General features: G+C 54.3%; 2 protein-coding genes across 6 annotated transcripts; both read left to right on the plus strand.

The window, feature by feature from the left end:
* The first annotated feature begins 729 nt into the window (after nt 1-729).
* TMEM183A (transmembrane protein 183A) lies at nt 730-13,631 on the plus strand. 2 transcript variants are annotated; one of them, XM_035561490.2, is made up of 8 exons: nt 730-900; nt 1,279-1,368; nt 4,435-4,590; nt 6,667-6,823; nt 7,955-8,135; nt 11,446-11,526; nt 12,111-12,266; nt 13,320-13,631. In XM_035561490.2, the coding sequence occupies exons 1-8, from the start codon at nt 804-806 to the stop codon at nt 13,503-13,505; spliced, it is 1,104 nt and encodes a 367-aa protein (XP_035417383.1). In that variant the 5' UTR covers nt 730-803; the 3' UTR covers nt 13,506-13,631. The 2 variants fall into 2 exon arrangements, with proteins under 2 accessions (XP_035417383.1, XP_035417382.1); XM_035561489.2 differs by having other exon boundaries at nt 732-900; nt 6,664-6,823.
* A 140-nt stretch (nt 13,632-13,771) lies between these two features.
* On the plus strand, nt 13,772-23,073 carry LOC118255363 (alpha-1,6-mannosyl-glycoprotein 4-beta-N-acetylglucosaminyltransferase-like). Of its 4 annotated transcripts, none has more exons than XM_035561486.2 (4): nt 13,772-14,844; nt 20,344-20,478; nt 20,781-20,928; nt 21,834-23,073. In XM_035561486.2, the coding sequence occupies exons 2-4, from the start codon at nt 20,368-20,370 to the stop codon at nt 22,976-22,978; spliced, it is 1,404 nt and encodes a 467-aa protein (XP_035417379.1). In that variant the 5' UTR covers nt 13,772-14,844; nt 20,344-20,367; the 3' UTR covers nt 22,979-23,073. The 4 variants fall into 4 exon arrangements, with proteins under 4 accessions (XP_035417379.1, XP_035417380.1, XP_035417381.1 ...); XM_035561487.2 differs by lacking the exon at nt 13,772-14,844 and adding an exon at nt 15,126-15,256 and having other exon boundaries at nt 21,834-23,034; XM_035561488.2 differs by lacking the exon at nt 13,772-14,844 and adding an exon at nt 20,006-20,112 and having other exon boundaries at nt 21,834-23,034.
* The last annotated feature ends 52 nt before the right edge of the window (nt 23,074-23,125 follow it).

A 23,125-nucleotide genomic window follows, 5' to 3' on the forward strand; every position in this document is an offset into this window, starting at 1 on the left:
CAAGGGACTGGTTACTGGGGGGTGGGTACCCCAGGGGTCCTCGTTATTGGGAGGACTGGACAGGACTGGAGCTGGGGGGGGGTGGCTATCACCACAGAGGCCCTTGCTACTGGGAAGATCAGTTAGCCCAGAGATCCTTGCTACTGGGAGGACTGGTGTGGGGGCTGTCACCCCAGAGGCCCTCGTTACTGGGAGGACTGGAGGGTGGGTGTCACCTCAGAGGTCCTCGTACCTCATGACTGGAGGGCTGGGGGCAGCTCCCTCATTACTGGGAGCACTGGGGTGGGGGCAGCCATCCCTGAGCCCCTCGTTACTGGGAGGACTGGGGGGGCCAATTACCTCAGGGCACTGTTACTGGGAGCTCTGTTGTGAGGATAGCCATCCCAGAGCCACTCCTTACTGGGAGCACTGTTGTGGGGGCAGCCATCCCAGAGGCTGTCGTTACTGGGAGCACTGGGCGGGACTGGAACTGGGACTGCTCCCACTGGGAGGACCTCTCACCCCAGCGCCCCCCGTCACTGGGAGCACTGGGGGGGGTTCACCTCACAGGTCCCCGCACCTCACGGGGTGGGGGGGGGGGGGGGGGGAATTACGTCATTAACAGGGACCGCTGGGGGGGGGGGGCAGGCGGAGCGAAGTCCCCCTCCCTCCGCCATGACGTCAGAGCGCCGCGCGGGCGGGTGACGTCACGCTCTCGCGAGGCGGGGGGGGGGGGGGCGGCGCTGTCCCCGCGGCCCCGCGGCGGCCCGGGGCGGGACGGGCCGGGCCGGGCCGGGCTAGGCCGTGACAGGACGGGCCGGGACATGGCCCCGCGCGGCCGCCCCGAAGCCGCCGCCATGCCCAAGCGGGGCGCCCGCAAACGCCTCAAGTTCCGGGCCGACGACGTCTGCTCCGAGCGCGGTGAGGGCCTGGATGGGGCCTTGGGGGGGGGGCGGGGAGCGGGGCTGGGCCCTGAGGTGCGGCCCGGCCTCGCTGAGGGTCTTGGGGGGGGCTGGGGGCGGCGGGGGGGAGCCGGGCCCTGAGGGGGGAGGCAGGGAAGGAGGCGAGCAGGGCCCCCTCTGCTGGAGGCGTGGGGTGAGGAGCCCGCCCGGCCTGTGAGGAGGGGGCCTGGGCCTGGAGGGCGTGAGCTGGGGCTCCTTTTCCTGCTGTGTGCCTCCTGCTCGGCCCGGTCCCCGTGGGGAGAAGCTCCTCGAGGAGGGATCGGGCCTCTCAGGGCCTCGTCTCCCCTCCCTGTAAGCCGTAACCCCCTGACACCCCGTCTCCCGACTCTTCCCGCAGTGACCGTGGCGGATTATGCTAACTCAGACCCGGCTGTCGTGAAATCCGGACGTGTGAAAAAGGCTGTGGCCAACGCGGTTCAGCAGGAAGGTGAGTGTGCGCTGGGGGTCTGTCCTCCCCTGGGCAGGGCAGGAGGGAAGGCTGCCTCCCGTCCTGCTGGCCTCCGTGTGCTGTGGGAGAGCCCCCCCGCCCCCTGGGCCCGAGAACTGCCGGTCTAGCTCGATGCCCGAAAATGAGTCTGCATTTCTCTGTCAGATGCTTAGGAGCCTCGACGGGTTGTTTTTGCAGAAAGCCAGCCACAAACCCAGCAGAATTGCTGAATTTTCGCTAGTGCCTGAAATGGAAGCCCTTTTTTTGACTTAATATTGGGTGTTATCTGCAGTTTGAAACAAAACAAGAACAACAAACAAAAACAAAAAAGTCTTTATTACCTTATTACCTTATACTAAACCGTAGATAACTTTTTATGACATACAAGTCTTTGAACTGGAATAAGGTTATGGTAGTTCTGGCAAATGGTGCTCTGGCTGCAGTGAGGTCTTTTGAGAGCGTTGCTGTTGTTTTCTTGCAACCGTGTAAGCAGGCAGTTTCCTGAAAATGTGTTGCAGTATTTTGTTATCTACTTCCTTCTTGTTTTTTAGCTGCTGAGAGTAATGGGAACGTTCTGGACTAACGCTCTGCTTGCTTTAGAACAGTTGATGTTTAGGGCTCGACTCTTAAATGTAGCTGGTCTAAGGGGTGGAATGGGTTGGGGGTGAGTGTTATTGTATCAGCAGTGACAGCTGAACTCTTTATATGGGAAAACTCTGGTTACGTTGTTGTAATCTTAAAATTGAAGGAGAAGGTGCTCATTGTATGAGTGCCTGTCGTGGGGGAACGGTACAGGGTAGTGATGCCAGTGATTATCCTTTCTACTCACTACTTGTCAAGCTTTTCGTATCAGGGCACCTCCCATTCTCTGCAGTAGACTGGGGGCTTCCCTCTCCCTGTTACATCTCCCGTTCATCCTTACATAGGCTCTCCCTTTGAGGCAGCGTGCTTCAGCTTCGCAGGCAGCAAACCGCGTCACCTTTAACGTCTTGCCCCCTGCTCTGAGTCCTTGCATCACCTGCCCTGTGCAGCTTAATCCCGCTCCTAAACTCCTGCATCCTATTTCTGGTTTGCCTTCTCGCTGTCCGGATGACTCCAGGTCACAGCAGTCCCTGCCCACCCCTTTCTCAGGGCTTTGCAGAGTCATTGGGGCTTCCCCTTCCTGAGGAGCTGATCCTTAGGCCCCCTTCTCGCCATCCCCGGGGCTGTCCTGAAGCCTTTTCTGCTGCAGTCGTGACCGTGCTGCAATTTGCCACCGCTTGGGGACAGCAGGCAGCAGACGCCCCGGGGAACTTCGACCTTTGGCCTCGCTCACCTCTCGTCTTTCTGGCTCCCAGCAAACATCGCCCTGCCTTTGGCTGCCAGGAGGCGAGGAGGGGAGCAAAGGCCAGGTGGAATTTTCCTGAGCTTTTTTCCTTCCCTCCCTAACCCCCGGGGATGGGGTAGGATTAGTGCTGTGAGATGAGGCGAGGGTGCCTCTCTGGCAAGGTTCCGATGCAGCGTGACTCAGTGTGTGAACAGACTTGTGTTGTCAGCCCAGGTATCGTGTCGATCTTTCCTTCCTGGAGTGTGGCAGTGTCTTTTTCTGAACCCTTCTCTGACTCCTGATCTGCTGTCAGCCTCTCTCGTTTGGCTGTTTGATGGCCCAACTTGCTGTCGCGTGTTTGCCATCTGTTTCTCTTTGGTTTTGCCTACAAAGGGTCACGTAGAGAGGGCAGTGCTGTTTGACAGCGTGAAGGATATCGCTACCACCAATGCGTACGGTTTTACAAAGCGTCCAAAAAAAAAAATAATTAGGTGGGGGACAAAAAATGGTAGAATTGGTTTAGCAAAGCACTGCAGCCCTCTGCTGTGGCTGGGAGCCTAGGGATGCAGGCCCTTTTCCTAAACTGCTCAAGCTCTATCTTGAGACCGTCTTTCCATCTGCTGCGTTGCCATTGCAGAGCCTCGCTCTGTGGTTAGAAATGAGAACGCTTCTAGCCTAGGCTTGTTCCTGGTCAGTTCCTTATCTTTTTTTTTTTTTTTTTCCTGCCACTTTATCCCTCTAATCCAAGTAGGGCTTCTCGCTCTCAGGTGGCTCTGCTGACTGTAACTGCCGTGTGTAAAACCCTCTGCGGGTTCTAGGGGGTTTTCTAGGTTAGAAAACTTAGAGCAGCACAGGCCTGCTGGGGGTGGCCAGGTGCCTCTTGGTAGAAGTCCTTTTCTTCATCCAAGCACGTTAGGTAGAAAATCAGCGTTCCTAAATGTGTGTAAGCCTGTATCGCGCAGGCTACTTGCAGAGCGTTCATCGCCCTGGTCTCTTTGTGACAGTGGCTCATGCAGCTGGAACGTAGGGCTGCACCTTTATTTTTCCAGACTGTGCTGTTACTTCCACACACGTGGATTCTTCTGCCCTAATGAGCCCTCAGTTTACGGATCAACTTTGAAAAAGAATATTTCCTGACAGTGATGCATCTAAACGCCTCCCCCAGAGGCGGCAAAAGAAATACTGTATTCACTTGCTGTTTTCCTCATTAGGCCGGAGTCTTTTCCCCTTCGCTAAGTTCTAGGACAAGTGGAATTCCCGCGCACTTGGCTCCGAGTTGTTTTTCTGATGGGTTGCCTATCTTCAGCCACAGGATCTCTTTGTCCCGCCGAGGAGGAAGCACACCTTCGGTGTGTTCAGGGGACAGTTACAGCGTGGGTGGTGGCTTTATACAGACTGAATGGTGGTCATGCAAGCGTGCTCTGGTATGCAGGGCAACACGTCGTTTTCTTCGGAGTTGTAAACAGCCTCAGCTAAAGCAGTAGGATCATCTGCATGATGTGCTGGTGATTATCCGCGGTGGTAGTTCCTTAAAACAAGAGGCTGAATAACTATGTTTCCAGTTCATTCACCTGTGCTAATCTTGCTCTGACAAGGTAATCCTTAGGCCTAGGATTTACTTGCTTGTGTCACTAGAAGGCTTTAATGAATTTAGGTTGCTGTTTCTTAGCAGTGGCTTTGGTTCCACTGAAGTGTCTCCTGAACTCAGATTGCCTTTTTCTCTCTGCTGGCATACTTAGTGTCACTGTTTGTCATTCTAGTAAAATCCCTCTGTGGCTTGGAAGCTTCTTGCGTTCCTTCTGAGGAAGTTCTCTCTGTATCTGGAGAGTCTTGTGACAGCAGCGATGAAATGGACACGAAGGAAAGCATCAGCGGACGAGCTGCATCTAGAAAAAAGAAGAGCAAAAGGCACAAAGGTATGGTATGGCTGCCAGCCTCCCCTGGGGTGCTCTTCGTGGGCTTCCTTAGGATCTTCTGCATGCGTGATGTTAGTGACTTCTATTTACAGGCTACTAATGCGGCTCTTCGGGGGATTCTGTAACGCATCATTGTTTAAAAAATAAAAAAAAATGCCGGGGGTTAAATCTACCCCATTTCTCCTGAGAAACCTGCCGTGACTCAGTCAGATGTGTTGCCTTTTCACTAAGGCAGACCTTGGGGTGTGAAATTAAAGCCTAAGAGCTTGTTGCTTTCAGCAAAATTCTCTCAGCCTTGGAAAACTGCAGCTGCTCTTCAGGAGTTGTGAAAATTTGCCACCGGACACACGTTGCTGTTCTTCGGTGAAAGCATGTAGGTGAAAGCAGTGTTGCTTTGGGGAGGAGAAGAAAAAAGCACCCACAAAAAAGCATTGCCGCCCATGATGCGTTTATTGGCAGGATCCAGGCCCTGTTTTCAGGATGTTTCCAAGGCTGCAGTTTGTTGCAAATGGGCTTCGAGGTTTTTTGTTTTGTTTTGTTTGTTTTTCCCCAACAACTGAGTGAATTTGGCCCTAGTAGCATCACAATGGATTAATTCTGTTGCTGTACTTCAGCAGTTCCACTTCGTGCAGCTGTATGGAAAGCAGTATGCCACAAACAAGTCTGACGCTCATTTGCTGCACTGTGGCACCCTGCAGAATTTTCGAACAACAGGTTGCTTCTGCTGAAGCACAAGAAAGCAAGTTAAGCTTTCCTTAAGAAAGGAATTTGAACTTATTAATACCGATACGAATTTGTGCAACATATCAGCGTCCGTTAAGGACTGTAGATGCGCGGTGTTCCCCTGGGTTTAAGAGTTTAATCTGTTACAGGTGAGTGCATCCAGAGCTTTCCTTGGCAATGGGGGTTGCAATTATCACAGGAGCTTATTACCCTTTGTTATTAAGCTGATAGCTGAAGGTTAGACTTGGCACCCTTGGGTTCTTAAACGCCTCCTTTATGCCACTTGTTTACAAACCTTGTGGCATTTTTTTTTCCTGTCAGCGCTTTGTACAAGTTATGTTCTCTTTCTCATAGCATTGCTAATGCCTAGTATTGTCTAGCCATCCATGTTCCATTGAAAGTATTTTATCTCCTAAACCTGGAGCAACGTTTGTGGAAGAAATGGTGGTGCTAGCTTAAAAACACTGCAGGAGTTAAATGAGTTTGTGAACCTCCAGTTTTGGTGAAGCGGTTCTGACACCTCTGAGAAGAACGGGCCATTTCGTTCATCTCTGAACTGCGTTAAATGTTTGCCATCTCAGAAGATTTAATTAAAATGTGGATTTAAGGAGAGCAGCTGATAAGCCGTTAGAGGTGCAGAAGGGAATTGCGTGCCCTTCCTTGCAGAACTCCTACAAAAATCTTTTGACCCTTTGAACAAAGGAATTGACAACTGCGACATCTTGATGTTCAGGGACCTCTGGTGTGAGGTGTACTTTGACCTGTTAAATGAACCACTTTGATTAAAGAGGCCCGAGCTTCTTTACACTGTGCCTGTATTTGCCAAGTAGCCTTTGTTTTTCCACTTCTGTGTTGTTTTTTCATTGGGAAAGGGTCAAGTGCTGCAGAGGGGTCCAGAAAGGCTGTGGGATCTCCGTGGATCTCCATCCTTGGAGACAATCACAGCTTGGCTGGACAAGATCCTGAACGTTCTGTGACACGAAACTGGTGTCACTCAACCTGCTTTGGGCTGGGCTGTTCAGACTGGAGACCTCCAGATGTCCCTTCCAGCGGAAGTTATTCTTTGAAGCTGCCACTTTGCACTCTTGTGCAACCAGTGCAGCAGTGATAAGCGATGGCATATATCCAGCAAAGGGAGGGTGTTGTGGTTGCACAGGTGGACGAGCTCATACTAACCAAAACCAGGAGCGGTGACAATGAAGTTGTAGTCGCTCGGGCTTGTTTAGATGACTGTGTATTTATACCTGCTGCAGTTACTCACCCTGTGCTAGCTGTATTAAAGTATGTGCCTCTAGATGTGATTTGGTGAAGAGGTTCTTTATTACACTAACGCGCCTTCGTTGTATTTAGAAGACCCCGACAGTGACGGTGGAGAAGAATACCCCATTGACATCTGGCTGCTGTTGGCTTCCTACATTCGCCCTGAAGACATTGTCCGGTTCTCTTTGATTTGCAAGAAAGCCTGGACTGTTACTTGCACTGCCGCCTTTTGGACCAGACTCTACAGAAGGTGAGACTCTAGAGAATGGTGTAACTATTTGTAGGAGCCTTCAGTGGTGACCGGTTCTCTGCAGAGCTGTAAATAAGGGAATATTTTCCTGTAGGCTTGGGAGCGTAGTATTTGCATATTGAAGTGACGGTGTGGGCCTTGTTTGGGAAGCTGTTGTGCTGTACCGCATCCGCTTTGGAAGCGGATCTGCCTGTGATACGTTCCTGTATGCTTCGTGTAAGATCTCAAAGCCTTGTGCGCTTTTCTGCTTGCAGTAGTCTACACGTTCCTGTTCAAAACCGTGCGCTTTGTACGTAAAGTGCTCAGAAGATGCTTGCAGTAAGGTCAGTGCCGTTACCTTAAAGGCAAGCAGTCGTCACTGACAGAAACCTTGCCCTGCCTCAAGCTTTGATCATGGTCACCTTCCTGTATCTAGGATGGCATGAAAGAAACTAATGCATTTAGGAGGTGTCTCGGTGGCAGAAATAAGTTATAAATGAAAGAAAAGAAGAGCAAAGGAGGTCACAGTTGGAAACAAATCCTTCTGTCCAGGTGTGCGTCACTTGGACTTTCCTTTGGGACAGAACACTTTCTTTACATTTCTCTATCTGTTGCACACGAAACACAAGCAACGGGAGTACAGAGCCCATCATAGCTATGGTCATCCTTGCCCCAGTTTTTTTTCTTTTTTTTTTTTTTTGAGTGAAGTTCCCTGGCAAAGTCATCTTTGGCGTTTTCTCTGATCGCAGTGTGGCTCTCGAGCTCAGTCATTCGCGCTGCTCAGGCAGTCGTCTGTAATCACGCAGGGAAGCTCAGCTAACGTGAGTCCCAGGGAACCTGCGTGAATCTGCAGGCCTTTGCCTATCCTACAGCTCAAATACCAACTGCTCTGTCTGGGGAAGCTGTCTGCAAGGGAATTACTGGGGAATTGTAACATCGTGTACTGACGTGTGTGCTGGAGCCCTGACTGATACAGGTGAAGTCTTTGAGACTGTTCGGTCGTTCCACGGAGAGCGGTGCAGAACCCTTGCAGACCGAGTTGACAGCGGGTCCTGTGATCAATTCGGGGTTCAGTTTTCTCAGAGCTCTCTTCTGCATGTCTTCGGCATTCTGAGCCCTCAGTTTGTGTTGGCTTTGTCGTTGGCTTTTCAGGCACTACAGCCTGGACGCGTACCTGCCTCTCCGCTTGCGGCCGGAGTCCATGGAGAAGCTGCACTGTCTCCGTGCGTGCGTCATCCGGTCGCTGTACCACATGTACGAGCCTTTTGCATCTCGAGTCTCCAGGAATCCAGCTATTCCAGACAGTACTCCCAGCACTTTAAAAAATTCCAGAGTAAGTGGGATCGCTAAGGAAGTGGGTTGTGTCTGAGATGTTGCTTTTCTGTTTTTATTCTCTTTCTAAAAGGAAAATAGACATTTAGAACCGTAGAAAAACCCAGGCTTAAGGGATTTTGAAAGGTAATTGGGTCCAAACTTTTGTGGGAAGCTTGGGAGGTAGGATTAACTTGGACTACTGACTTGTGTAAGTGCATTGGTTACCTGTGTCTGCACAGCTACTGCTGCAGAGGATTTTATTTACTCATCCGGGTGCCTAAGTCCTACTACAACAGCTCTGTAGTTGTCAAAAAGGCGCTTGCTTCCTTGAACGTCAGAATTGCTAGGGATATTTGCAGCTCTTCCTTCCTCTGTTACAAATTTGTTGCTGGAAGGAGGTGACAGGAGGGTCAGTGTTGATATCCACTGCTTTATTCGGACACTACCAGTCAGAATACGTCTCTTCTCCACAGCAGGCAGCTGGAGAGATAAGAAGCAACACAGATGGCCACTGAAAGGGAATGGTTTCGTACCGCGTTCCTCTAGGTCATGCGTTGTCTTTGGTGGCTGAGCGGGGGAAGGTAGTGACGTTGAGAGCATGGCAAACGTGCAGATCAAATGTCTGCTTTGGGACTGGGATTGCAGTTGTGTTGGGCTGTAAGGGGTTTGTCACTGGTGTGGGTAGGCAACCCCACTTGCTGTCAGAGCTTGGAGCACTTCTATATCCATTCCTCTTAAATTTCTATCGATCTTTAACTCTGATACCCCTCCGCGTTTCTTGTTTGCTTTTAGCTTACAACTGTCTGATACTTTGTGGACAGCGTAAGCAACAGTGTGAATTCTCCACCTTCCAAACCAGTTCAATGAGGTTTTTGGAGCCAGACAGAAGTGCCTTTGGTTCAACAGTTGTACAGTTTTCCATGCAAAATAGAGCAACCCCATCTCTCTGGGTGTAACATCCCTTCTCTCTTCCTTCTTCTCTCCCTGGAAAAACCATCATACCGCTTAGGGAGCGTTGAGCGGTGACGCCAGCAGGTGGTGCTGCAGAGCAGGAGGAAAGCACGTAGCTCTGTGCGCAGTCAGCTCTGCATCCAGGGCTCTTCATTCTCTCTGATTCCCCACTTAGGGTGTCATCTTTCTTTAAAAATAAAAAACAAAACATTTCTAGGAAATTCTAGCTTACCTTTAGCACTTCAGAGTCTTGTTTCATGGCATGGCTGCTGCTTGGGTCTGATAGTGTGGCTGTAAGAGCTAGAAGCCCTGAGATGGTGTTGTAGGATTGTTATCTTGGAAGTGTTCGTGTTGACATCATAACGGCTTTGGTGCCCCCTGCTAGTGCTTCTACTGTACTAACAGTTCGAGGAAGATTCTTGAAGTGCAGTCTTTTACAATTCAGCTTTTAAAAAAGGAAATTAGATGGCGATGAGGCTTTGTTTAGGGCAGTGGAGGTCTGACCTAACCCCTTGAAGCACAGAAGAGCTGTGCCAAGCCCAGTCTTGCTGTACTACTGCATTGCAAGACGCTGAGCTCCACATGTGTTGCTGTGCACTGACACACCTAAGCACGGGGTTATGGAGGAGGATCTGGCATTGCCTCCCATGTTCTTGCTTTCATGGGCTTTTGTTACCTTTATGGGTCACTGAAACTAACGGCAGACGCCTACATAAACTGCATGTGGCGAGAGGAGACCCCAGTCCCCCATGTTATCGAATCTAGCTTTTCCTCTTTAATTTCCTTTTTTCTTTCCCTAGCCTAGCTTGTGTGGGACACTGGAGCCGTTATGGTGTCAGCAGAAGTGTTTGCCCTTTAAAGACACCCCCATTAATTTTGGTGGAGCGGCAGGCCGTACGGCGCGTCTGAAGGGCAGGACGGCTGACCCGTGGACAACATCCTCTGCCCCTTAGGAGGTACTGACCGTTTTGTGCTTCACTACTTGCCTTGACCAAACAAGTTGCTAGCCCAGGCCGTCTGTGCAGGTGACCGACAAATGCCGCCGATGGCGGAGTTAAACTCAGCAGCACCTGCACGCCTGAGGAAAGAAAAATCTGGAGAACGTTACCTGCAAAAAGTGAGGGTCACCTTCTCCCAGGTGGAGGTTACGTGATGCACGTTTCTGAGCTTGACTCCCCAAAGCTTTGCTGGTCACCTCTTGAAGACCGTTGAGATAAAGAACTTCTAATGACTCTTACGGATGTGACTCAGACTTGAAGTAAAGGGTCTTGTATCGCCTGTAGCTGCTAATTACAGAGGCCCGGAGGTGGAGGATGGCTCTGGCTTTGTTTCATTTGGGGTCGCTCTATACTGGATTTAAAGTAAACGTGTGCTTCCCCCCATCACCCAGCCAGGCCTTCTTGGTGCACAGGAGTTGGCACATGGGTCACGAGGAGTTGTTGTCTTTATCACTAGTACTCTTCCTTTTCCTGCTGACGCTGCTTGAAAGGACCAGATAAGACCAGCTGTGGAGGGCTGGCAGCTGTGGTGTAGAAACATGGCCAGTGATGTCTGCATCGACTCGCCAGGTTGTTGTGTTGGCTGCTGAAGGATAGTCGCTTCCACTCAGTGGTAGGCAGGGAATTTCCCTCCTCCTTGTTCTAATGCAGGAGTTCTGCTGCGACTCCTGCTAGGAGTAGTGCTGCATGCTGGGATGGAGCCTGTGGACCGTACGGTGGTAACTGTGTTAAATTAGAGGACTCTCGGTGTATGTCTGCGTGGGAGGGCAGTGCTGGTTACCTCAGGTGTTGGAGGAGGTACTTCTCTCATTTCCTTTTGAAACAGGAGCAGTAGGTTGATTGAAACTGCTAACTGGCAGCGTTTTTGTGCTCTGAAGTATGGTAGTGCCTAGTGACAGGACTTTCTTTTGACTCTTAAGTGGCTTTGGACCTTTATCATCTGTCACCTCGAAGGTCATACATCAGTCTTGGCATTTCCCCCTGGATTCTCTCCTTCTTGATCCTTGTTCTAAGTGGCTGCTTTGCTTAGTCTTGGTTGGAGTCTGGTTTATTGGGAGTTCTTGGTGGGTGCAGGAACCAGGTGAATCTGTACCACTCGTCTCTGCCTTACCGACGGGACAAATTGCACAGAGATTTCTGTTTAGCAGGTCAGTGGCTACGAGTTGTATCATCCTGCCGCGCTGTGAATTGGCCAGCTTGAGACTGGGAGACTTAAACTGCTGGGTGTGATCTCTGAACATAATTAATTTGAGTAAACGGCTCCTAACTGTTCCTATGTAATTGTGTTTGTAATTGGAAGTCTTAATGCTCTGCTAAAACTTATTTAAAGCGGTGCCTTCAAGGGTTTCATTGTTGTGTATTTCTTTTTTTCTACCTCAGTGTCTGCTTTTCTGGTGCAAAAAGCTTGAAGGGAACAGACAAGAAGCAATGTGGGAATTCAACTTCAAGTTCAAAAAGCAGGTATGAAAGCCGAACTGTCATGAAAGAAAAATCAGAACAGCTCTGACTTTTTTTTTGAAGAAGTAATGATATTTCTGAGTGGTAGAAGGGAAGGTGGAAACATTTTTTATGAGTTCAGACAGTAAATGGAAACTCTGAATCCCTTGGTAAGCTAAAACTCATTCTGAAACTACGCTCGGTTTTCGGTCTATATTACCAACATGTGTCGAGTCCTGTGCTTTTATTTTTGCATTTGATATTTTATTTCCTCGTTGATCCGCTGTAAGATGTGGATTATTTGTCACCCTAAAGTAATCTTATCTTTGGATCGTCGCTACTGATTACCACTAGAAAACAGACTGTTTAAGTCGAGTGGTCAAAACGTAGATCCAAATCTGAAACTGCTTGTCTTACAACCCTGGAAATTCCGCAGCTTTCCTGTCTAAAGAAATGGTGCTTCAAATTCCTTGTCCTGAGCGGTGGCTTTTTGTTGTTTATGTAACGCTGCCCAAATGTATGGGAATGTGGTGAGAACCTGCTAGTCAGAACTGGTGAGAAGAAACCAAAGGCTCCTGCTTAGCTAAATGTCTCTCTTTTCTTTGAAGTCTCCCAGATTTAAGAGCAAATGTTGCAAAGGTCTTCAGCCACCTATTCAGTATGAAGAAGTCCATACAAACCCCGACCAGGATTGCTGTTTACTGCAGATCACCACCTTTAACTTCATATTTGTGCCAATAGTCATGGGTATGACGTTTACCTTGGTAAGTGGTTGAGAAATCCACCACACGGTCTTTGCATGTGCGGTTTTTGAAAGGAGAGGGAAACCTCTTGGTGTTGTATAAATCCTACTGCCGCACCAACCGGACAGTTGTGGGAATCTCGAGGTTAATGGTCAGAGGAATTGCTAAGGATCTCCTCAGTTTAGCTTCTGCAGATCCATCAGCCCTTCCCTGTTTAGGGGAAGAAGCTGAGTTTGTGTGCGCGCGCAGCAGCTGGGAGCAGATTAGTTGTCAGCACCACAGCAGGGAAGAAGTGGGGAGGCAGGAGAAGAGGTATTCCCTCATTAATGAAGTCTCTCGTTGCCTCAAGGCAACAAATTCTGAGAGCAGAACCTGTATGAGCAAACGCTCAGAATGTGTCTGTGATCCCTGATTGCTGGGAGAATCGGTGGCTTTAAAACCAACGAGCTCTGCTCCAGATGGAGGTGTTGTGTCAGAACGGAGCACGGGTGTGGTTAGGTGTGGGACAGCACCTGTGTCTGCTCTTGTAAGTCCTGCAGCTTTGTGCACGTTTGGCCTGTGCCCAAGCGAGGCTCAGGCTAGCCTCACCTAAAAGCAGAGCAGTGAATCCGGACTTCCTCTGACAGCCACTTGCTTTCACACTCACTTCTGGCATTGTTATTTGGGGTTGCCAGTCAAAGAGGACTGGTTTGAATTCAGTGTTTTGGAGTCGGAGTGTAACTTTCCCAGCACGTGAAGTACACCGGATATATACAGCTTCGTTCTTAGCAATTTACGTTTACTTTTTTTAATTTTATTTTTTTTTTAATTCTTCTGTTTATTCATTGCTTTGATTTTCCGAAATGGTATTTTTTACTCCTTTCAGGTAAATAATTAAATCTAAATTGCTTTGTGGAAAACCTACCTGAAGGGAGTCAATCGTTCTTTATCAGTTCTGTGTTTTTAAATGCTGATGTAACCAAAAAGAAGTAATTTTGATACCTACTGTCAGCGATCAGTCTACAATTATCTGGAAACAAACGTGTCTAGAATCTGTCTGCCTCCTACAGCACCTCCTTGTCTCTCTCCTTGCAGTTCACCATCAACGTGAGCACAGACATGAGGCATCATCGCGTGCGTCTGGTCTTCCAGGACGCCCCTGTCCGCAACGGCAGGAAACCGCGCCTTGACCAAGGAGTGCAGGTTGTGCTGGACCCTGTGCATAGCGTGCGGCTCCTGGATTGGTGGCACCCGCAGTACCCCTTCTCTCCAAAAGCTTAGTGCTCTCCTGCGTCTGCAGCAGCCGGCAGGCGACTGCATCTGACAGGCTGAAGAAAATTTCTAGGAACCAGGAAATCCTATTTTTTTCTTAAAATAAATTCTGCAGCCTCCTTGAAAGTGGTCGAAGCTACTGAGCTAGTCTGTATGTATATAACTTCTGGTCAGTGATGAGCAGAGCTGAGTGTAAAGCAGAACCTATTTGTAAACACTTTTATGTAAAATTCACGTTTTATGATTTGAAAGGAGCTCCCTGGAACTGTTCATTTAAAATCCTTTTGGTGCTAATGAAAGTGGTCCTGTTTTCTGTTGTTCAGGAAGAAGCAGGAAGTTTTGCTTTCGAGCTTTAATGTGACCAGAAACAGTTGACAAATGAGATGCATGGGGTTTTTTACTGCCACATGATTGCATTCAAATGCAGTGTGATATTTCAGAGTCTGAAAGCAGTAAGCAAAGCAGCAATGATCAACAATAATGCTGATTCACAGTCCAACAGATGTTTAAAAACCAGCATACATGATCAAACAAAGGCGTTCTTTCAAAGAGGATTTGTAAGGCAAAGGTCTTTCCTGAGTGTAAAGATATTCCAAGTTCTCACAGTGATGTTCCCCTTTGAAAAGAAGATCTAAACTTCTAAAACTTCTCAGAGGTACTTCTTCAGGTACTTTTCAGAGAAGATGGAGGGAGAGGAGATGCAGGGGATAAACTAACGTAACTTGAGCAGCTGTGGAGGACTTGAGTCTGTTTTTTGTCAGAGCAGTGGAGCAGTGTTGGCCTGTTGACACTGGAAAGCCCAGAAGCAGTCAGCGATTTAGTTCTTGACTAAACAAATTAATTGCCGTGAGGAAGAAGAAGCCCCGAAACTTTCTGCAGCCGCTGTGGCTCTGGGGTGCTTGTTAGAATGGTAGAATATCCCGAATTGGAAGGGACCCACAAGGATCATCGAGTCCAACTCCTAGCTCCACACAGGACCAAAAATCAGACCCTGTGTCTGAGAGCGGTGTCCAAACACTTCTTGAACTCCGGCAGGCTCAGTGCCATGACTGTCACCCTAGGGAGCCTGTTCCGGTGCCTGACTGCCCTCTTGGTGAAGAACCTTTTCCTAACGTCCAGCCTGACCCTCCCCTGGTGCAGCTCTGTGCTGCTCCCTCGGCTCAATGGTCACCGGAGAGAAAAGATCTTGTTTGAGGAGGGTGTGGGGTGCTGAGGCTGGGCCTGTGAGGAGCAGCCGGTCGTGTCCGGAGTGAATTGGGCAGGAAATTCAGTGGGTGAGCATCTTGCTGCTGACAGACGTGGGTCTCCTGGAGGAGTGGCAACAGGCAGAGGAGGTGCTGGAGCGTGGGTGAGTAATGGCGGAGGCAGTAACCCTGTACTGAGTTCTGTTGTCCACCAGTGACTGAGCTTATCAGTCCTGTCTGACATCAGATCCTGTCTCAAGCAGGGGTAACAAAGCATTTCTTGTCTGTTGGCCATGTATTCTGTTTGGTGAAGCTCCTGGAAAATAGAGGGTGACTGGAAGGAGCGGGAGTTCTTCATTTAATATGCAAATAACCCACAGTCCCTGTGTAGCTGCCTGGCAGGAGTTTCTCGCATGTGCTTCTGCCACAATGTAAATCACCGCCAAGGACATCTGCCCCAGTCTTGGATCTACATTAGAGCTCTGTGATGTTGACTTCAAACAAATGCATTTGGGAAAACTCCTGCCTCAGTTTCCCTTTTTCTCTGCTGCTGAACAAGTATTTTGGAACTGACAGGTTAGTTACAGTGCAAGAAGTGTGTTACAGCTGAGATAACAAAGCGGGTTCCCATGACAGTGGAGCTTGGTCTGCCCTGCAGTTGCCTTTGGCATGCAAGAAAGGAAAGGGTGGCTTTTAAGTGCTGGGGCTGCTGCTGCGGGGGGATTTTCCATTTAAGCATTGTGCAGTACGTGCATGTGAAGTGGCCGTGCGGAAGGAAGCTGATTCAGGACAGTGCGTGAGTATCAGAGTCGTCTTTGTGGTGGGGCTAGGGATCGCTGAACTCAGCGACAAGCCCCTGGTAGTCACGCGGTGTAGTTCCTCTGCTCGAGAAACTCCTCCAGCAGTACGTGCTCCAGACCACAAATGGCTCTCAGCCCCGTAGCTCTCCCCCCGGCAGCTGGGCTTGTGGCCAGAAGGGGCGGTTTGGGGCACGGCAGCAGGAGGGCAGGGCGCTTCCTGTGCCCAGCAGGCTTGTGGTTTGAAATTTGGATATTGAAATGTGGACGAAGAACCCTCACGGGAAGAGCCGCCCTGCGGTCTGCGCGGGGCGGGGGGGGGGGGGGGGCGGTGAGGCGGCAGGGGTGCTGCGAGGCCGTGCTCTGCCTGCCCACGCGCGGAGCTGCAGGGCACGAAGCTCCCCTGCCCAGGAACCCCTCGTGCAGCTTCCACGGCGAGGCGAGGGGCTCCTGGCCAGACCTCAGCCCTGAGCATGGGGTTTTCCGCCCCTTGCCCCCCACATGCAGCCCTTGCAGGAACACTCTCCGTGCTCTCACCAGGGTGGGACACGAGTGGGGTGAGCTCCTTCCACTCGAGCTCGCCAAAAGCTTTGTGCTCATCCCTCTGCCTCTCGTCTGGGTCACCAGCTGCGAGTGATGCTGTGACAAAACTGCTCCCTGCTGGGGCTCCGGGGAGAAGCTTGGGGTGAGGATAACACCCGCTGGTGGTCAGCATGGGTCCGTACTGCGATGTCCGGTGCCCCGATGCTCTCCCTGGTGCATGGGGCCCTGTTTTACCTCCGCTTTGTTCCGCTCGGGCTCCTGAATAATGAAGGGCCGTAAGCTGATCCGGCACGGCGCTCGGGTTTCCACACGGAGGAGGTCGGGGAGGCTCGGCCACCACCACGGCCTCACCCTGCCCCTCGCCTTGCCGGGGTTGAGCGTCAAGCTGGGTGCTGCGGGGTCGGTGGCCATCCCCTTGTGCCTGGCCTGGGTTTTCCTTGCCACTGGTCCAGCTCTGTGCCCCCGGTAATTCAGTAGGCGAAAGGTGGGAGAGCCCAGCCCCGTGCTGGTTGTGCCCGGACGCCGTGGCCCCCTTCTGCAGCGCCCCAAACGGCCTTTGGGATTCCCCGCAAAGTGCAAGGACAAGAATGGGGCCAGGCTGCGAGCGAGGGGACCTGGCACTGGGGCTGTGCCGGTTGCAAGCCCGGGGCTGGGTCCGGGGCCCCACTTCCTCCTGCTGGGGCAGGAAGCACCAAGCCCCGGTTTGTTCCTGCGCTGGGCTCGGGGCCGTGACAAGAACGGCCCCGACACCTCCTTCAGTTTGCGGCTGAGCAGCAAATCGCTGCCGGCCCCGCTGCAGCTCCCCTGGGCCTTCCAGCACGGGAATGGCCCCGCTCTGAGAAGCCAGGGCCGGTCTGAAGGTAGGAGAGGTCCTGGCCAGCGAGGGGGTGAGGGAAGGGGGATTGTGCTTCGGATAAATGCAGTGGGAGAGAAGCGGGGCCACCGGCACGTCGTCATGTCAGGGGGTCGGGACGCGGCTCTGGGCTGGGGGTGCTGCAGGTGATCGGCACTGGGCACCGTGCCCACGAGGGCTGCCGCGTGTCTTGCACGGCTCAGGGGAAGCAGTGGCGATGCGGGGACGGACGGAGGGTTGGCGGGCGGAGGAGCTGGGCTCCTGCTGTCACAGCACAAGGGAAATGAACGGGGAGCAGCAAGGCGCGACGGCTCTGTCAAGGCACGGTGCGATTTCCCCACGGCGGGACCCAAGCAGTGGATTCCCAAAGGAGTTTGGGGTGCGGGGGCCTGGCGAGAGCCCTGGGGGGGCCGTTCCCACCTATGGCTGTGGGGCCGATGATGGAGCGGGCGGCTGCATGGGCTACAAGCGGTGTCACCGTAGGATGTCCAGTCCCGGGGGAGGCTGGGGCTGCCCTGACCCCGCAGCAGGGCTGGGGGCCCTTCGCCCAGCCTGGCTCGTTCGCTGAGCTCTCGCTAGCACGGGGCTGAGGCCGCCCGCGGACGCTCCTCCTCTGCTGGAGGCAGGTGAGGGCTGGGGTGGGGCTTTGCAGAACGAGAAACCAGATCCCGGCCAGAGAAGCTGCGGACGGCGAGCCCGCACCCACACCCCAGGTCCCCACGTGCCCCGTAAGTCTGTGCCGTCCCTGTCAGATCATCCGGAGCGGTGCTGGGGTGCGAGCGGTCGTCCTGGGGGCCGTGGGATGGGGCTGCACGGGAAAAGGGTGCCCGGGCACGAGGGCAGGGCGCTGGGGCTTCCCCATGCTGTTGGCTGTAGGGGCCAGGTCGGACCTGGCTGTCCCCTTATCAAGCTGCCCTCGGAGACCCCTCTTGCTGCAGGGAAGTAGGAGACCTGTGTCGATCTAAAGCTTTGGCTCCAGGAGTTCTGGGGTGGAGAAATGCGTCTTTTCCCCTCCTTCCTCCCGCTGGGCTGACCTTTGAGCAGGGAGACCCGTGGGGCACAGGGCAGGGCCCTAGGCTGGTTCCCAGGACCAGCGGCGCCCTGTCCCACGCAGCCCCGAGCGGCTGGGATTTGCCCTCGCGGGGCTCGGTGCTGCCCCGCTTTGTCACTTCCTCCGCTCGTGTGAGCAGCGGTTCCTGGCGCTGGGTTAAGCCGTGCCCGTATCTGCCCTGGGCACCCCGCCGGGCAGCGGTGAGGGGCGCTGAGCCCTGCCTCGGGCACCCGGCCCTCACCCCGCTGGGCGATGCAGCCCTTTGCCCTGCCTCAGTTTCCCCAGCGCCACGGGGCAGCTGCAAGCCCCGGCTGCTGCCGTTCCCTGCGAGCAGCCCGACCTCTCCCAGTGCCACAGGCGGCAGCCGGGAGCATCCGGCCTCTGCTCGCAGCCTTTGTGGAGCGAGGCCGCGCGTTTCCTCCTCCTTCTTCCTCTCCGCTGCGGGACGGAGTCAAGGCCGCTGCTGTCGTGGAGCCCGCTTGGCCGCGAGTCTCCTGACAAAGCGGAGGAGCCGCGACGTGCCCATGGCACCGCGGCGTTGTCCCTGCTTGTGCTGATCTCACCGGGCTGCCGGAGGAAAAAACGAGAAGTAAAATTAGGGAGCTAATCATCATTCATTCGTTACCTTCTGTCCTCGGCTAAGCCTGCAGAGCGGGGCGATGCCGGAGGCTCCAGGAGTGTGTGACCAGGGGGGACCAACCGCAGGGACCCGTTCCCTGTGGGCTCCCCTCTCCCTGCTCCCCACCAAACCAAGCCGTGAAGCCGTGCTCGGGAGGCTCTGGGGCTGCCCGGCAGCGCCGTGTTTCCCACCCAGGACCCGACGCTGGCAGCCAGAAACCTCACAGAGCATCAACAGGAGCAGCCCCGTGCAGGGTCGGGTGCCGAGCCTCGGCCTTCCCAGCTCGTCCCCTGGCTTCGGTGGTGAGCTTCCAAGTCCCGCAGGGGAAGGAGAAGCCCAGAGGCATGGGGAAGAGCTGGCTGCAGGGCTGGCCCAGGGCAGGGAGCACCCCAAATCCCGCTGTGCTGCGCCCTGGGCCTTGGAAGAGGTTTCAAACAGCTCTGAGAGCTTTGAAGAACCGGCGATAATCAGAGCGCAGCCATCGCGGCGTCTCCTTTGTCCCCTTCCCCGACACCCGCTGGGTTCCAGCCAGGTGAAGCGGCTCCTCTGCTCCCCTGGGCCGGGATGGGGCTCGTTAACGCTGCGGTCAGCCAGCCCTACAGGTGGGGAGCCGAAAGGGGTGAGACAACAAGGCTGACCCCGATAACGTGACGCCTCGGCTGACCCCAGCTGTGTCAGCTCAAAGGCTGAGCTCCCAAGGGCCCGGCCGAGGAGCCTGGGGGGCGAGCACCCTTCGGAGGCTCCGCTTGGCAGGAAACCTTGAAGCAAGGAAGAGGCCGAGGGGGAAGAAAAAAGGGAAGAGGCCGAGCTTCCACAGCCCAGCGGGAGCAGCCACGGTCCCCCCCCCCCAGGAAGCAGGGCAGGCTCAGAGAGCAGCTCGGTGTGTTGTAATTGCTTATCTCTGAGTAACGAGCAGCGTTCCCGGGTGAGGTCAGCAAGGACGGCGCTGGCTGCTGCGGCGGGGGGGCCGTGCTGTGCACTGACCCATTGGGATGTTAACACCCCCCACCAAAGGATTTTGGGGGCCGAAACCATTTTTTTTTTCCCCTCCAAATAGTCGGGGCCCAGCACCTGCTCCAGGGCAGGGCTGCGGGAACAGAAGTGCCAGCCGCTGCGGTCTGGGGAGTGTGGGCGTGCTGGGAGCATCCCCGGCAGGGCTGGGCGAAGCGCCCTGTCCCCTGCTTCAGAGGCGATTCGTTTCCCCGTCCGTGCTTTGAGCAAGGCTTCAACTTCCCCCGGGAGCTGATGCAGTTTTAGAGAAGCCCTGGGTGAAGCCTGGCAGCTCCCGGCTTTTTCCTGCGCTGCCTGGGAGGGCTTTTCCTCCGCGGGTCCGTGTTGAAAGGCGCTTTCACCCAGACAAGCGGGCGCACTGTGAGCGCTTTGGATGCGCACGCCGCATCTGCCCCGCAGGGCTGGGCGCTCGCCTGCTCTCCGGTTTCCCCTTTTCCAGGGCAGCCCCAGTCGCATTTATAATGGAAAAAACCCAGATAAACACAGGAGCCTTTTAGTCTCCTGCCACGCCTCTGCTGCGAGGGAAAATATCTTAAGGGCAATGTTGGCTCCTTGAAGGTGACTTCCCCCCCACCCAGGGACAGGTTTCTTGTCATTCCAAGCAAGGGACGTGGCTGGGCAGGGGTGAGCGTGGCTGCTGGCAGCTGCCTGGGATCAGCGGTGGTGGCGCGGGTCGGAAGGGCAGGAGCAGGGGCTGGGGGCATTGCCTTGTCCCTGCGGTGCTGGACGGGCAGGAGGGTGCCTCCCCTCGGGTCGCGCTGTGCTCTGATCTGCCTCTTCCTCCCGCAGGCCTCAGCGGGCTGGCCCGGTGCTATGAGATGCTCCCCGAAGCGCTCCCTCACGGCTGCACTCGCAGCCTTCGTCGTCCTCCTCCTCTTCCTCCTCCTGCGTAGGGACAGCTGGCAGGAGCAGGAGCCCCTCGAGGTGAGTCCTGCACCGGTGCCGCCCCCCTGGAGGGGGCACTGGGATGTCCTCCAGTGCACAGCCCCTGCCTCCCTGCCCTACGTGGATCCTCACGGCTGGTTCTGCTCCCTCCCTTGTCCCGTGTCATCCCCAGCCCTGCCTTCTGCCCTCCCTGGTGTTGCTCTGCGTGCTTGGGGCTCCCCCAGAGGAGGATTTGGGAGGGTGGATGGGGGCTCTCCCTTGCCCTTTGCTCCCCCCACCTCGCGTGCACGCGTCCGTCAGCAGCCCGGGCTCTGAGCTGGCCGCCTGCGGCTCCTATCCAGGTGGAGTTTACGGACCTACCCCCAGACACCGCCCTGCAGATGCTGAAGCCAGAAGGGGCCCTGCACATCCTCCAGGACCTAGACAACCTCTCTGCGCCCCACAACGTCTCCTACCACCTTCTCGCTGGCTCCCTGTCACCCCGCAAAAGTGAGTGGCTCTGGGACCCCGGGTTGGGCAGGGCTCTGGCTTTGCGGATCCCTCCCAGCAGGAGGTGGAGCTGGTGGGGCTGGGTGACTGGGGCAACCCCCGGGTGGGAGATGCGCATCGAGCTCTTGGACAGGTACGCAAAAAGCAAATCATGTGCCCTGGGAAGGAGCTTAGGGCAGCCCCGTGCACGTTCATGCCAAAACCAGTGACCCAACACAGAATCATAGAACGGTTTGGGTTGGAAGGGACCTTAAAGATCAGCTAATTCCAACCCCTGCCACGGGTGGGGACACCTCCCACTGGATCAGGTGGGCAAAGCCCCATCCAACCTGGCCTTGAACACCTCCAAGCATGAGGCATCCGCGGCTTCTCTGGGCAGACACATGCACTGTGCTGTACAGACCAGGAATGAGAGAAGTTGCAGCAAATCTGAACAAAAACCACAACTTGTCATTGGGAAAGGCACAAAATTGCCTCATCCCAGTGTGGTCGCATCTTCATGAGGTTCAGAATGGGTTAGAGACATTGCTCCCAGGAGACGTAGCTGTACCATGAAGGCATCCCAGCCCCGCAGACTGTATCTGCACTTCCTTCCCCATGTTTTGGGTTTTTAAGGTGTGTTTTTTTTTTTTTTCCTAAATCTTTCCTCTTTGGAGGAGCCCCTGACTTCTCATCCTGTCCTCTCCCTGCCCGTTGGTACAGTTTTTGGTACCTCCTGAGGTGCTGGTGGCTTCAACTCCAGGAAGGACCCTGAAGGCCTTGGACATGAGGCCATAAGTAGGACTAACTGCGTGGGTTGGCTATGTGGAGAGCTTTTTGGAGCCCCCTTCTTGTCGGAAAAATCTCCCCGTGGCGCATCCTGGGTCTCCCCCTCAGCCTGCTGATGCCTTTCCTTTGCCTTGCAGAGTTCTTGGCGGTGGGGCTGGCGTCAGTGCGGCGGCCACGCGGCTACTACCTCCCGGCCACGCTCATGTCCCTCTTCAAGCAGTCAACAGAGGAGGAGCTGCAGGAGATGGTGGTGGTGGTGCACCTGGCTGACAAGGACCCTGGCTGGAATGCCCGGGTGGCCGCCGACATCACCCGCAAGTTTGCTCACCACATCCTCCTGGGCCGGCTCCTGCTGATCCACGCTCCCCAGGAGTTTTACCCCACCCTGGAGGGCCTCAAGAGAAACTACAACGACCCGGAGGAGCGGGTGAAGTTCAGGTCGAAGCAGAATGTGGATTACGCGTTCCTTCTGGCCTTCGCCGCCAACCTGTCCTCCTACTACTTGATGATTGAGGATGACGTGTGGTCTGCCAAGTCCTTCTTCACGGCCATCCGCAAGGCGGTGGCCTCCCAGGAAGGCACGAACTGGGCCACCCTCGAGTTCTCCAAGCTGGGCTACATCGGTAAGCTCTACCGCTCCAGTGACCTTCCTCGCCTGGCTCGCTTCCTCCTCCTCTTCTACCAGGAGATGCCCTGTGACTGGCTGCTGGTCCATTTCCGCCTCCTGCTCACCCAGAAGGACGTCATCCGCTTCAGGCCCTCCCTCTTCCAGCACATGGGCCTCTACTCCTCCTTCCAGGGCACCGTCAACCGGCTGGAGGACGACGAGTTCGAGGCCGATGCCATGGACCTCCCAGACAACCCGCCCGCAGCCTTGTTCACCAGCATGACCGTCTTTGAGAACTACGAGCCCCTCAAGGCTTACAGCGCAGCAGGGGGTTACTTTTGGGGGAAAAGCCCGGGAGACGGCAGCATCTTCTGCATCGTCTTCCAACAGCCAGCCCGCATCACCCGTGTGCGGGTGCGAACGGGCTCCAGTGAGCGCCAGGGGGACTTCTTGCGCGCAGGGGTGCTGGAGCTGGGCCGGAGGCGACGGGCCGACGGCCGGGACTGCTCTGCCTACATCACCGTGGGCACCTTCGAGAAGGGGCTCTTTGAGCGGCGGGGGCTGGAGAAGGGAGTGCCCAGCCCCGTGGAGTGCGTGCGGATCCGGGTAACCGAGGGCCAGAGCGAGTGGCTCATCATCCAGAGCATCGACATCTGGACCGCGGCAGACACCTGACCGCGGGGCGCTGAGGCGATCGGATTTTGCACTACGAGGAGCTTTATTTTTCTCAGCCCCTTTTCGGATGGGGAATTAAATTATTCAGTCCTGCCGGTCCTGCCTGCTGTCTCCAGAGGGATGGCAGGGCAGCGAGGAGGTGGATGG

This window comes from Cygnus atratus, chromosome 24 (genome assembly GCF_013377495.2).
Source record: "Cygnus atratus isolate AKBS03 ecotype Queensland, Australia chromosome 24, CAtr_DNAZoo_HiC_assembly, whole genome shotgun sequence".
Classification (NCBI taxonomy): domain Eukaryota; kingdom Metazoa; phylum Chordata; class Aves; order Anseriformes; family Anatidae; genus Cygnus; species Cygnus atratus.